The 14873-nt window shown below is 44.0% G+C and overlaps 1 protein-coding gene across 2 annotated transcripts in view; it reads right to left on the bottom strand.

The window, feature by feature from the left end:
• The window catches only part of LOC141110901 (C-Jun-amino-terminal kinase-interacting protein 3-like), a 218447-nt gene that overhangs the window by 99684 nt on the left and 103890 nt on the right, over positions 1 to 14873 (bottom strand). For both annotated transcript variants that reach the window (XM_073602675.1, XM_073602676.1), the window contains 3 exons: positions 9327 to 9384; positions 6783 to 6935; positions 4090 to 4141 (listed from right to left, as the gene is read on the bottom strand). In XM_073602675.1, coding sequence (XP_073458776.1) covers positions 4090 to 4141; positions 6783 to 6935; positions 9327 to 9384 — 263 coding nt within the window. The remainder of the gene's footprint in view (positions 1 to 4089; positions 4142 to 6782; positions 6936 to 9326; positions 9385 to 14873) is intronic.

Below are 14873 nucleotides of genomic sequence, written 5' to 3'. Positions count from 1 at the left end.
TCTTATCGCTATGTAGGACCAACATTTTTTTTTTGCCATATAAAGCTGCCACTTCAGATACTCATCTAGCTGAGGTGATAGCAACAAGGAAAACTAACTTGTGAATCAGAGCAGAAAGAGAATGTTTCTGACAGACTCAAATGGGGGCTTCTGAAGAACCAAAAGAACGAAATTCAAATCCCTCGGAAGCAGAGAGGATTTGGCCAGAGGGAGCCCCATTGGAGCCCCCTTGCACAAAGGTCTTCATCAGGAAGCAGGAAACCAAAGGTCTTTTTAAAAAGAATGGCAAGAACACAGATCTGGCCCTTGATAATACTAATGCTCTGTACACACGGTCGGATTTTCCGACAGAATACGCGCTATCGGAGCTTGTTGTCGGAAATTCCGACCGTGTGTGAGCTCCATCGGACTTTTTCCATCGGAATTTCCGACACACAAAGTTTGAGAGCAGGCTATAAAATTTTTCGACAACAAAATCCGTTCGCGTAAATTCCGATCGTGTGTGGACAATTCCGATGCACAAAGTGCCACGCATGCTCAGAATAAATTAAGAGACAAAAGCTATTGGCTACTGCCCCGTTTATAGTCCTGACGTACGTGTTTTATGTCACCGCATTCAGAACGATTGGATTTTCCGACAACTTTGTGCGACCGTGTGTATGCAAAACAAGTTTGAGCCAACATCCGTCAGAAAAAATCCATGGATTTTGTTGTCGGAATGTCTGATCAATGTCCGATTGTGTGTACAGTGCATAAGGGTCAAACTGTGGTCCAGATACAACTGCAATAATGAAAGACTCTGCCCTACAAAGAAAACTCCTTGGGTGAAAGTCCTTGGACTCACAAAAAGCGAAGTACACCTACCACATTCGATGATAAACCTTGTGGGAAGTGGACTTCTTAGCCTTAAGCATCATAGGGATAGCACTTTCAGAGATGCCCCTATTCCTTATAACTTCAACAGCCATGCAGTTATGGCCAGTGACTGAGAAGCAGGGTGGTAAATCGATCCTTGGGACAGAAGATCCAAGTGGTCTGGCAGAGCCCATGGTGCATCTGCAAGATATCTTAGCATTTCCACCTCCATATCAATCCTGTGTTAAGTCAAGAAAGAGGCTTCTGGTGAGGAAATGTCAGGGTGTACAGATTCCACAAGTGCATGCATTGCTTTTTTCAGCAGGTCCCTGGACCTGGATACAAACTTGTCTAAATTGTTGTTGAACCAAGAGGTCAACAACCAGCTTAGAAAATCTGTGCTCCGATTGTCTACAGTGGGCATGTCAACCTTGACATAGCTGAAACATGTTTCTCTGGTCACTCTATCTTCTTTGCTGCAACAAGACTTCTTGTTCCTTTCTTATGATTGATTGCCATGTTGTTGTCCAAAAAAATCCGCAACGCATGACCTGACAACAGGTCGGACCAACACTGGACAAATTCTTCTGCTTTTTCTGCTGGGGAAGTGGGTACTTTTAACCTCATTTGCTTTCATAATGAGAGCATCCAAAGTTGACCCAAAGAGATGCTGTCCCTCAAAGGCCATGTGGAGTAAAATGCTTCGTGCAAGCAAGTTCTGCAGTCCAGCACCTCAGCCATAGAGCCTTCTGCAAGTGCACAGACAGTATATCTATGAGAGACAGTAAGCAGGAGGCTTCCTGCAAACCATCATAGCTAAAATTTTAAGGACAACTAGTCAATGCAATCAATAATCTGCAGGTCAACATCAGCACAGGTTATATCATGCTTAAAGTGGTTGTAACCCTAAAAAAAAATAAATAAATAAAAAGTCCTTGTATAGCAGGTTAAACAGCAAAGTGCTTGTGCTGTCTAACCTGTCCCTCTGGAATCTGTAAAAAACCTGGCTGATCCTGCCTGGTTCATCCCCTTCCCCCTGTAAACTGACCACGGTTCATCATGGCTGCTGAGCCCCGACACCGTGGTCAGTTTACTTGTCTCCGTCATCCGCAGCTCACCTCTCTGCTCCCCCCCCCCCTCCCCTCCCTGCCAGTCAGCTCAGGAGTCTGTGTCTCTGTCTCCGCCCCGTGCCCGTCTGCTGCTGTTAGTAAAAACCTAACCTTTAAAAAAATTCTCTGCCAGCCCCTCTCTTTTAAGCTACCATCCTGCACTGTGTAATTGTTTGTTAAAAACAAAGCCTCTAAATACCTTTTTGTAATGTATCTTCAGGCCGGTCACGTGACTCCCGGCAGCTCTCCTACTCCGATCCAGGGCTACAGCGGGAGGGGGCAGCACGGCAGTCACGTGACCACCAAGCTGAGGTCAGAGGGAGATCTTGGCCCCTCCCACTGTAACCCGGGGATCGGAGTAGGAGAGCGGCCGGGAGACACGTGACCGGCCTGAATATACCTGAAAGAAAGGTATTTAGAGGCTTTGTTTTTAACAAACAATTACACAGTGCAGGGTGGCAGCTTAAAATAGGGGGGCTGGCAGTGAATCATAGTGTAGGGTTACAAACCCTTTAAGAAATCTAACTCATTCAGTCATGGTCTGGGATAAGATCACTATCACAAGAACCAAGTTTAAGACAGAGCCTGCCAAAGAGCATATGGGCTTAGAAAGAGCTTACAGGTTCTTATTAGTGGGATCCTTAAATGACGGGGCATCCTCAACTGGAATTATATGCGCCTTGAGTTGAGAAATGGTTGGATCCATAATTGGATTGGACCATTTAGTGACAAACCCCTCATAAAAAGCATAGAGAGCCAACAAGTGTTTGGGTCAAGATAATAAAAAGGAGGGTGGAGCCACACACAGAAGTGAGTTTTAAGAGACAGACTTAAGAATAAAGCAATGCCCTGGACCTGGAAAACACTACAGAGGTAACTTAGCCAAAACCAGTCTTGAAAGTTATCAAGTGGTGCCCTGTGACCCGAAGTCACCCCACGATGTCTGATCTAGTAAGGTACGGTCACAGTAAGATCAATAGTCAAAATTGAGGACAACTGTGCTGGGGAGCTGCCAGAAATCGAACAAACCTTTTGAAGCTACATGGAGATAAATCTTGTTTGAAGAGGAAAAAGTTGCTCGAAAAAGTATTTTAGGTCTTAAATCAAAAGACACTCGTCATAGCAAAGGAGGTATGCTGGTGGTAGGAAGGGGTTATATCCTGGTCTGGTCCACAATTTTTTTCTTTCTTTTTTTCAATCTTCCTTTAAGTAGTAGTATTATCCCAAAGGTTTAAAACTAGCTGTGTCTCACGATTGACAAGAAAGAAAGGTAGATCCTACACAGTAGAGTGGTGCAGATAAGCTGCTGAGGGTCTGTGATAGCACAGGACCAAGCCCAAGGGAATTGTCACTGCATTTTACTCTGTCACTATATGCAGCCTAAGCAGTTGAGGCTATACAGTATGTCCAGACCACCTCTGCATGGCATTCTCAGCATACTATAAATATATGCAAACATTTTTGGTTGGTAAAAGTTTAGGGAAGTGGTTGCAAACTGCTAGCCCCAGGCCCCTTTCTAAATCTTAATTTGTTGCGGTCAGCATACAGCAGGCTGAAGATGGGAGATGGGAGTCTGTGTCAGTCTGGCTTGTAGTAGGCAATTGCTATCTTGGCATAGGATCCCCCCCTCTTCCTTTCATCTTTGTCACACAGTAGACTACTGACCCCTAATGAATGCACTGCTCATTTCCATACAGGTTGGGCACAGAAAGGCAAGGAATCATCTGCAAACATGAACCTATTATTATAAACTGCTTTTGTGCACACTGCATGCTTTGTTATCCTTTTGCCTGTTCGGTATTCTTAGAAAACTTTCAAAGTGTCAGTTCTTATTTCAGGATGTAGTTTTCTGGGTCAACTGCCTGCTAAATGAACATGTATCCTTTCATGATATTGCTGATTTACAGCTCAAAGCACAGACATGTGACATAGGAAGTTGCAAGAATAAAACAGTGACTCCTGCCCGATTATATAGTATGACAGAGGTGTGTGGATTGCATACGTTGCAAACAAGAATTACAAATATTGGTCGGAGAATGTATACACAGCAGTGGGTCTAATAATACCAAAGACAATAATTTTAGCCATTTCTGTACCAAGCATATACACACACACACACACTTACCTCCGCATCTTCCCTGCACAGCTTTCTTGCTTCATCCAGTTCCATTCGAGTCCTGAAACATAAGAAATCACCTCATATGAATTCAGTTTAAAAAAAAACCCTGAACCAGATCTCAACTAAGGTCCTTTTTACAACCATTATAGCCTCATGCCCACTGGATGTTTTTACAGCTGCTGTTTTTGGCTTTAGACGTTTTTTTCTGCAGTCAATAAACTCCCTGGCATGTTATCCTATGTGTCCATGCACACAGAGGCTGTTATCAACAGTTTTTGGCTGGGGCGTTTTCTATCTGGAAAAAAATCCCAGAACTAGTGGAGAGGAGCTGTAAAAAGCTCTAACTCTGAAAAAAGCTGAAAACAGCTTAAAAACACGTCTATTCAGCACTTGTCAGTGTTTTTGAGCCATAAGCTTTTATGGTTTTATAAATTTGCTAAAAAACACTGAAAAACACTACTACAAAAACGCTGAAAAACTCACTCTACAGCTACAGCTTTCTACAGCTAACATTACTGTCTTTTTTATAATGTCCAGTTTGCATGAGGCCTTATCATTATGATATCAACGAGGAAGATCGTGATTGGCAAACAAAATGTGCCCATACAAATAAGCAGTATATACTGAATTACAATGTGAAATATTAACAGCAAATAAACTAAAACAGATATATCATTTTAAATATTAGGGCTTAGATTGATGAACTGCGTCTAAAAATGTCAGCTTGCTTGGCTTTAAGGAAGACTCACAGGCTTAAACCTTTTCCTAAGCAAATGGCCCAGAAAATTATACAGCTCATGAAACTCAGTGAAAGCTCCGAACTCCTCATCTGCGGACAGATCGGTGACTCCTAAAGCTGGTCACACACTAGTAGAATTTTGCTTGAAATGTTTCCCTTTAAGAACGTTCATTCTATTTTTGAATTATTAGTTTGGTCAAGTCCGTGTTCATTTTCGACTGTAGTGATGCAAAAATTTTAAAGGAGCAGGATACAAACATTTTCTCGAACAAACACATTTTTTTTATGTGGTTTTCCTTTGGGAAAGTCCTTTCATTACAAAATTGAATGTTACAGCAAACTAAAATTTGAATTACTTTAGAAACGACATTCATCAAGTAAATGAATGTAATAAAAAGTAGTATATAAAACAATCAGTAATTATACTGTGGTAATACACTACAAACAGCGCTAATGTTGAGCATAAACACGCAAGCATGTGGCCAACTTCACACGAAAATCCTTGAGAGTAGTGAAGAGTTTAGATAGTGGTTCAGAGAGTGTTCATAGGTGATCATAAAACAGAGTCTCAGTGTGCACCTTCCACCGGTCGGTCCAAATCCACCATGTGAGAACACACTCCCCTCAGGGGGTTAAACTCACCAGAGCTGAGAAATAAATAAGCCTCCAAGGGAAGAAAACCTCTGAGCCAGGACTGCTACCAACACCACTCTGGGAGATTGAAGTCTGTTGAAGTCAGGATATGACAAAACGCGTCAGCACGTGACTTACACGACGCCGGAAGTGACATGTGCGATCCACCGCAGCAGGATCCAGAACAAGGAAGTGTTTCATCGCTCCTTGGGACACTGAACCGGCTGATCTCCGTAACGGTGAAGTGCACAGTTCATACGCTTCCATTGCTTGTGTGACTGCAGTGCTTTTGTACGTATTTATTGAGGGGGGGTTTTGAGATGTGATGGGTATTCATTTAATAAATGGGATTCCCCTATGAGCGCTTCTCTTTTGTCCATGATTTATTTGGAGCCCTTATCATCTGGCAATCTCCCGGAGTGGTGTTGGTAGCAGTCTTGGCTCAGAGGTTTTCTTCCCTTGGAGGCTTATTTATTTCTCAGCTCTGGTGAGTTTAACCCCCTGAGGGGAGTGTGTTCTCACATGGTGGAATTGGACTGACCGGTGGAAGGTGCACACTGAGACTGTTTTATGTTCACCTATGAACACTCTCTGAACCACTATCTAAACTCTTCACTACTCTCAAGGATTTTCATGTGAAGTTGTCCACATGCTTGCGTGTTTATGCTCAACTTTAGCGCTGTTTGTAGTTTATTACCACAGTATAATTACTGATTGTTTTTTATACTACTTTTTATTATATTTTACTTATATTTTAAATGGCTGCTTTTACATTTTTTACCTTCTTTGTGATAACAAATTGGGTGATACCTGTATTTGTATTAATAGGTGCTGCTTTTACTTTTGAACAGTAATTTTTCCTGTGGCGCTGAGGGGTGTATTGTAGGCCCGAGTGAACACCTTTGTTTTTATCTAAGTAAATGAATGTACTGAGAATGTGCATACGAATGTTTGTACTACGAAAGTTCATTTGAAAACCTACTAGTGTATGGCCAACTTAACTATTGAAGCAACGTTGTTGTAGAAACAGGAAAAGTGAGGCCTCCACATGACAGACATCTGATATTGTAAGGGTACAAATGTAAAAAAAAGTGTACACATTCTAATTTACTCAATTAACTTACCATGAGAGCACAGGTAATATCTGATAACACCCCCAGCATAAGAAAGGACTTGAGTGGAACCCAAAGAGAATCAGATTTGACCAGAAGTACCCAGTACTGGAGTCTGACAGGTCTTATCTTGGAGCGGTTACTATGTTGTCCCAGATTGACTTTCAGCCTTTTGCCAGGTACAGTATACAGTATTTGCAGCGTTTTATACTCACATGTGCAGTTCCTGCTCTGTCTCTCTCAGCCTGAACTCACACCGTGATTGATTTTGTGCTGTATTCTCGGCCTCACGTCTAAGAGTCTCTCTCTCTGCTGTCAGCTCCTCAACTCTTGCAATCAAGCTCTTCCTAGCCATATCAACTTCACTCCTGTACATAAAAAAAATATATATATTTAACCACTTGCTTACAGGGCACTTAAACCCCCTTCCTATCCAGACCAATTTTCAGCTTTCAGCACTGACGCACTTTGAATGACAATTGCGCCGTCATACAACACTGTACCCAAATGAAATTTTTATCATTTTTTCACCACAAATAGAGCTTTCTTTTGGTGGTATTTGATCACCTCTGCAGTTTTTACTTTTTGTTTAAAAAATGTAAAAAACTGAATTTAAAAAAAAAAAAAAAATTTATTTTTTTATATTTTGTTATAAAAAATTTAAAACAGGTCATTTTTCTCCTTCATTGATGTACGCTGATGAGGCGGCAGTGATGGGCACTAATGGGTGGCAGTGATGGGCACTACAGGTGGGCATTGATAGCTGGCACTTGTGGGCATTGATAGGTGGCACTTGTGGGCACTGATAGGTGGCACTTGTGGGCACTGATAGGTGGCACTTGTGGGCACTGTTATGTGGCACTATTAGGTGGCACTGATGAAGCAGATGTGCCTCTTCCACTTCGGGACCGATGTCCCTCACATCCGAGCCCGTGATCGGCTTTTTTTTTCTACTCACGCTGTCAGCGTGAGTAGAAAAAAAACGATTACCGATCTTTTGTTTGCATCATGTGATCAGCTGTCATTGGCTGACAGCTGATCACATGGTAAGGGGACCGGCCCCTTACTTAGATCGGTGATCACCAGAGTCTCAGTGACTCGGTGATAACAGGGCGCGCGCAGGACATTCAGGTCCGCGCTGTGGCCGTCATTCGGCCATAGCACGGATGTGAAGTGGTTAAGAAGAGTACTTTATCAGTAGAAGTTTTCCAATCCACCCTCCTTTGTGCCTTCACATCAACAGCAAAGCAGAATGCTCCCGTTTTTAGTTCTGCTCCCAGTCCCATCAACCTGGGTATTAGGCCTCATGTACACTGCTGCTGGTAAAAAGACGTTTAGGAGCAGTTGGGCATTTTTTTTCAACTGCCCCTGAACTCTCTATATTATCTTATCAGTACATGTTCACAGGGTCGTTTACAGTCATTTCTAGGCAGTTGAGATTAGAGGTTTTTTTTGGAACGCAAATAAATGGGTTCAGACGCTGAGTTTGGACGCATTTCAAGCGCCAGTGATAAGCCGTATAGAGGCGTTTTTCTTTTTTTTTTCTTTAACGCTTCTAAATGCAAACGCGGCATGTAAACGCAGCAAAACTGATGTTTTAAACGTGGATTACTATATGTCAAGTTAAATCGTTCAAGAGAGGTTGTAAAAACGTCCCGTGTTCATGAAGCCTTAGAGAGTAGTCAGATTGTCTGTTTGCATATTCAACGGCCCTCATAGGTTAATGAAGGTTTTCAGAGAATGAGCGTCCTCTGTGATTATTGCCCAGCCCCATGCATAGCTTTTATCTCAGAGACCAAATTATGTAGTGGAAGGGGTGAATGAACACAGGCATTCTGTGCAGCTGTCCGGTACTGTAAGCATACAGTTTTCTTCTTGCATTACAAAAAATAAATAAATAATGAAAAGTAAACATCCTCTGCTAATAGACTTCAATGTCTTTTTAAGTAACCTTGGATCACTGAAATCTGGGGAGCTCTAATCTACAAATATTACTGAAAAAGAGAACAGCTGAACCCCTCCATCATGTACAAAGTAATCCTGTGCCCGGACTATGCACTATAAAGTATATATACCCTCTGAACAAAAGTAAAATAACTTTAACCCAAGCCCTCATTCAGCTATGTATTATAAGCATATTGCAGAATTTTATCTTCAAAGTTCACAACCCAGGCGGCAAAATCACATCTCCTTTGCTTGTTCATTTTAAGGCCTTGTATCTTTGTGAGGGGCCGTCTTCGCCCGCACAGAAGTGTTACGGGTACCTCCATGCAGGCAGTCCCATTCATGTCTATTGGGATGCAGCAGCTGCACAGACACAACTGCTGCTCCTAATTTGACAGCCATGCGGGTGTAGGTGTGTATCCCTGAACACACACGGTCTATGTTTAGGGACACACGGTTGTCAAATTGGGACCAGTGGCTGTGTCCGTGCAGCCACTGGTCCCAGTGTATGCAAAATGGACTGCCTACACAAGGATGCAAAGAATACCTGTGCATCCAGTGCGGGCGAACACAGCCTTTCCTTCGCAAGGATGTATGCAAAGATACACCTGTGTGAAGGAGGCCTTATAGAAACAGACACTTTGCAGCCTTCTAATGTACACAAATGCCAAGTTATGTAATATAAACAGCAGTGTTTTATGTAAATGTATGTTCAAAATATTTTAATATATGTAATGGTCACAATAATTAACATATCCCTTCTTGTGAGACTAATTAATTTCAAGTCAAAAAGATAACATAACAGCAAATCTTACTGTGCATCTCTGAGCTGTGCATTCTCCACCATAAGAGCATCTACATGATTTCCAACTCCTGGAACAAAGGATAGTATATTTTGTATTAGGTGGACAAAAACAAACATTTCATCCCATATACACCACTAAATTACTGTTACTAAAGTCTCTATGATTAACAGAAATGTAATCTTATGGGTATGAACATTCATGAATAACCTTTTGACAAACAAGCGTTATTAATGCAGTTCAGCAACAATATCACAAACCCTGTATGTATGCATTAGGTATATGGACAAAGAACTGGTTTGCTCTTTAATGTAACTGTTAGTTGCATTCCTAAAGCTGAAGTTTAGTAAGTTTTTTTGATAGCATAGCTACATAAATCCAGCTTGGACCAATGTAAGTAAGCATATCTCATACCTGACTGGTCCCTATGGAACCTGCAAATCACTGTAGTAGTCAGTGCTATTACAGTGATAGCAGCAGTCTTCTAGGTCCAGTGTGTCCAGTCTAGGTCTGCCCTTCTGCATAGTAACCTCAAGGGGTTGTCTGCTCGGCACTGATGCCATTCAGAGAAAGCCTTGTATATTTTTCAATTAATATAAGTTGTTCTCTGATTTAACGAGGTGGAGAAGTGGGGTCATGGCATCACTTCAGAACAATCACCAATTGATACATATGATTGTTCACAATTAAACCTTTACCGGAAAAATAAATAAACTGCATGTCTAACTGCAAGTGCCAACTTCAACCTGATTCATTGTTACCAAATAATTATTTACCATATACACCCATAGAAGCTAAAAATATATAAGGAAAAATGAACATTCATCAAGACAACTAGATTGTTCCTATCCATCTGGATCTGCGGCATAAAGACATAGCTAGATCATCTACAAGGCAAACTAGGCAGGAGTCTAGGGCTCAATGGATGTCCAGGGGGGTGATCAATAACCAGGAGGGTAGCACAATTGGTAAAAGCTGTATAACTGCCTGTCACTTTCTTAGGGGGATGTACTTGTAGGCATTTGATGTCTGATGGGGTGGAGGAGAAGAGGTGTCAAGGCAGTCCAGACAATGCAAATGCAACAGCTTCTGTGTTTATTGCAAAACCTTATTAATGTCAATCAAAGGGATAGGGGAGCCAAAACTGTTGCATTGCCTAGGGCCCCATGTTACCAGAAGCTAGCCATACACATCTAGATTTTTCTCATTTAAGCCAGCCATAAATGGATTGAAATTCAGCTGGTCAGTAGGCACTGGCTGAATTATGATCCATGCATGGGCAGGCTGGTTGTACACAAGTCGTTCTATCGATTGACTTGTGAACAACCAGCCTGTTGAGTTTTTCCTGAGTGATCACTGCCATCAGCTATAGGGGCAATCTTCCCGCTGTCAGAATACAATGCCACAGTGAGAGCAATTCCCCTATTTACATCGAATGTGTGGATGGAGTAATGGAGGAGTTTTATTTTGTTCAACCTGTTGGTGCACAATGTATGGGCTAATATAAAATATAGATATATAAAATAAAAACAAAAATACCAACATTTTCACTCTGTGCTACGACTCACTTTGGAAACACAGTTTCCTTTTTCTGGCAGTCTTTCAATGTCTTGAAGAGATTATGGAGCAGTGGTGATGTACAGGCAGCTTTTGTTGGTAGCACCAGGCATCCCTCCAGCATGAATGTTAATTTACTGTCTATACTTTGCAGCAGTAGTGTTTGCTTTCTCCACGTTATACTGTGTTTCAATTTTTAGTGCCAGAAGACATTTACTGCTTCATTTTTTATGTTCTGTTATTTTATGTTGCATCTCTATACAACAACTGAAAAAGCTAGCTGCCTGGTTTTGAAGGGAATTTATCAAAACTGAAGCAGACAAAATCTGCAGCTTCCATCTTAAGCTTGTTCAGCTAGACTTTGAAAATGAAAGACAGAAGCCGGTTAGTTGCCATGCCCATCTGCTCAGGATTCTGGTTGTTCCAGTTTTGATAAATTCTCCTTAATATGTTTAAGTCACAGACTCAGACCAATTATGCAGATCAAAGAAAATTGGAGAGAAGTCAGATCTCCCTACCTGCATACTGGTTCTTAGGCAGTAAAAATGCTGAAGCGAAAAGGTCAGCACGATAGCCAAGATACTAGCATTTTCAGGAGGAGAGGCCAGGAATGACAGCTTCTGTATTTCTCTCATGATAGGTTTCCTTTAGTGATGTATCCATGTTTATAGGGGTGCACCGAATGGGTTTTTTGGTGCCAAAACCGATACCGAAAATGGAAAATACACTAGGCCGAAAACCGAAACCGATACCGAAAATGACCGATACCGAGGACATGGTACAGGAGATGGTCAGAGACTGGGGACATGGTACAGGAGATGGTCAGAGACTGGGGACATGATACAAGAGATCAATGCAGCCTCACCAGTGCCCGTCAGATACAGCCAGCCTGTGCCCCCAGCACAGCCAGCCCGTGTCCCCAGCGCAGCCAACCCGTGCCCCCAGCGCAGCCAGCCCGTGCCCCCAGCGCAGCCAGCCCGTGTCCCCAGCGCAGCCAGCCCGTGCCCGCAGCGCAGCCAGCTCGTGCCCCCAGCGCAGCCAGCCCGTGCCCCCAGCGCAGCCAGCCCGTGCCCCCAGCGCAGCCAGCCCGTGCCCCCAGCGCAGCCAGCCCGTGCCCCCAGCGCAGCCAGCCCGTGCCCCCAGCGCAGCCCGTGCCCCCAGCGCAGCCAGCCCGTGCACCCAGCGCAGCCAGCCCGTGTCCCCAGCGCAGCCAGCCCGTGCCCCCAGCGCAGCCAGCCCGTGTCCCCAGCGCAGCCAGCCCGTGTCCCCAGTGCAGCCAGCCAGCGTCCCCAGTGCAGCCAGCCTGTGTTCCCAGTGTAGACAGCCTGTGTCCCCACTGCAGCCAGCCTGTGTCCCCACTGCAGCCAGCCTGTGTAGGGGGAGAGAGAGGAGAGCCGCCACCGCCACGTTGATTACAGCGCCAGGAACATAACAGCTTTCATTTCAATAGCTGTGTGTTCTCCGCCGCACGCCGTCACATACAGCCCCTTCCCCTTGTCTGGGGAACTTTGATAGACAGATCACCCATCCAATCCTGGACGGGTGATCTGTCTATCTGACATTGGTGCGGGTGCGAATGCATATTCTGTGTCACAGTCTATGCCCAGCTATTAAAGTCAAGGTATGCCTTGTATTTCTCATGATTTCTGGGTTAGACATGTGCGTTTAGTTTTGGTTAACCACTACGCATCCGCGCTATGGCCGAATGACGGCCACAGTGCGGACCTGAATTCCCGGGAGGCCATCATATGATGGCCTCCCCTGTGCACGCCGGGCGCGCTGTGATCACCAAGTCACTGAGACCCTTACCATGTGATCAGCTGTCAGCCAATGACAGCTGATCACATGATGTAAACAAAAGATCGGTAATCTTCTGATAGCGCGAGTAGAAAAAAAAGCCGATCACCGGCTCGGATGTCAGGGACATCGGTCCCCAAGTGGAAGAGGCATATCTGCCTCATCAGTGCCACCTAAAAGTGCCACCTAACACTGCCCACAGTGCCACCTAACAGTGCCCACAGTGCCACCTATCAATGCCAACAAGTGCCACCTATCAATGCCCACCTGTAGTGCCAATCAGTGCCACCTGGCAGTGCTGCCCATCACTGCCACCCATCAGTGCCCATCACTGCCACCCATCAGTGCCGCCTATCAGTGCCCATCACTGCCGCCTCATCAGCGTACATCAATGAAGGAAAAAAATGACACGTTTTACATTTTTTATAACAAAATATAAAAAAATAAAATTTTTTTTTTTTTTTTAATTCAGTTTTTTACATTTTTTTTAACAAAAAGTAAACACCGCAGAGGTGATCAAATACCACCAAAAGAAAGCTCTATTTTGGTGAAAAAATGATAAAAATTTCATTTGGGTACAGTGTTGTATGACCGCGCAATTCAAAATGCGTCAGCGCTGAAAGCTGAAAATTGGTCTGGATAGGAGGGGGGTTTAAGTGCAAGCGTAAGTGTAAGCAAGTGGTTAAATTCGTTATGTTACTAATTTAGGTACGTTGATTAGTTTAAGAATTCGTTCAGTTTCCTTTCATTTTGTTTAGTAATTTTCTAACGAATTCCAAATTTTGGGAACGATTCAAATTTGGATCGGTGGAATAATGATCGAGCGATTCTAATTCCGTGCGAAGAATAGCTGGTTGTTAAGGAGCAGGCCGGGAAGCCATCCGCCGCGTCCTCAACAATCGATGACTCGTCAGCTGTCAACGGGCTTCCCCACTGACAAATTAATGTAAACAAAAGAATGCCGGCAATGAAAAATTCTGAAAAAAACAGCATGGGGTCCCCCCCATCCACACCAAGCCCCACGCCAAAATAAAAAAAAAAAAAATGTAAAAAAAAATGTAAAAAAAAAAAAACGGCGCAGGGTGCACCCCAAAATCCAGACAAGACCCTTAATCCAAGCATGCAGCCCTCCTGAACCATAACAAGCCACGTGCCCTCAACATGGGGACAAGGCGCACTTTATCTCCGTATTGATGGGGACAAGGGCCTCTTCACCCACAACCCTGGCCGGTGGTTGTGGGGTCTGCAGGTGGCGGGGCTTATCAGAATCTGGAAGCCCCCTTTAACAAGGGGGGCCCCCAGATCCCGGCACCGACGTCCCCCTCCCCCCCTCCCAAGTACCAAATTTTTAAAAAGTGAAAAAAAGGCAATACACAAGTTTTTGACAATCCCTTTATTTTAAATAAATTTTAAAAAATGTCCCCTGAAGTAAATCGATCATCAATCATGACACCTGCCGCACTGTCGACCTGAAAAAATAAAGAGAAAAACCCCCCTCCGGCTTCGTTGAACGTTCCTGCTGATTGCCTGCTCCGGCGTCTGACATTTCTTAAATAGTTAAGGGGCTGAGTTACTCGCTGACATGACCCCTGCCCTCTTGGGACATCATCGGTTGATGACATCACAGGGGGCGGGGTCATCGGATGACTCCACCCCTTACTTATTTAAGAACTGTCATATGGCGGAGCAGTCAACGGGAGCCTTTGTTGGGCCAAATTGTATTTCTTTTTTCGGGTCCGGGGGTGCGGCGAGCGTGATTATTGACATTGGATCTACTTCGGGGGACAATTTTATTTTTAGGAATTGTGAAAAACTCCATACTCATTCACATGGGGGGGCGTGATTTGGGGGCTCTCAGATTCCGATAAGCCCCTTGCCCGTAGGCTCCCCCTGCCCAGGGTTGTGGGAAAGAGGCTCTTGTCTCCATCAAAAGCATGCCCCAAAACACCCCCCCCCCATGTTAGGGGTATGTGGCCTGGTATGGTTCAAGAGGGAGGGTGGGCGCTCGCCGGTATGGATTTGGGGGGGGGCATGCCATTTTTTATTTTATTTTGGCAAGGGCCTGATATGGGTAGGGGGGGCGCCCACACTGTTTTTTTTTTTTTTTTTTTTTTACTTAAACCAGCATTTGTTTTGTTTACAAGGAATCCTGCTGACAGCAGAAAAGTCATGGTTGTTAAGGACGCCAGCGCCCGCCCACTCCAT

Source organism: Aquarana catesbeiana, linkage group LG10 (genome assembly GCF_042186555.1).
Source record: "Aquarana catesbeiana isolate 2022-GZ linkage group LG10, ASM4218655v1, whole genome shotgun sequence".
NCBI lineage: Eukaryota > Metazoa > Chordata > Amphibia > Anura > Ranidae > Aquarana > Aquarana catesbeiana.
The sequence above is the reverse complement of the archived record's forward strand: the minus strand, read 5'-3'. Positions and strand labels throughout refer to the sequence as shown.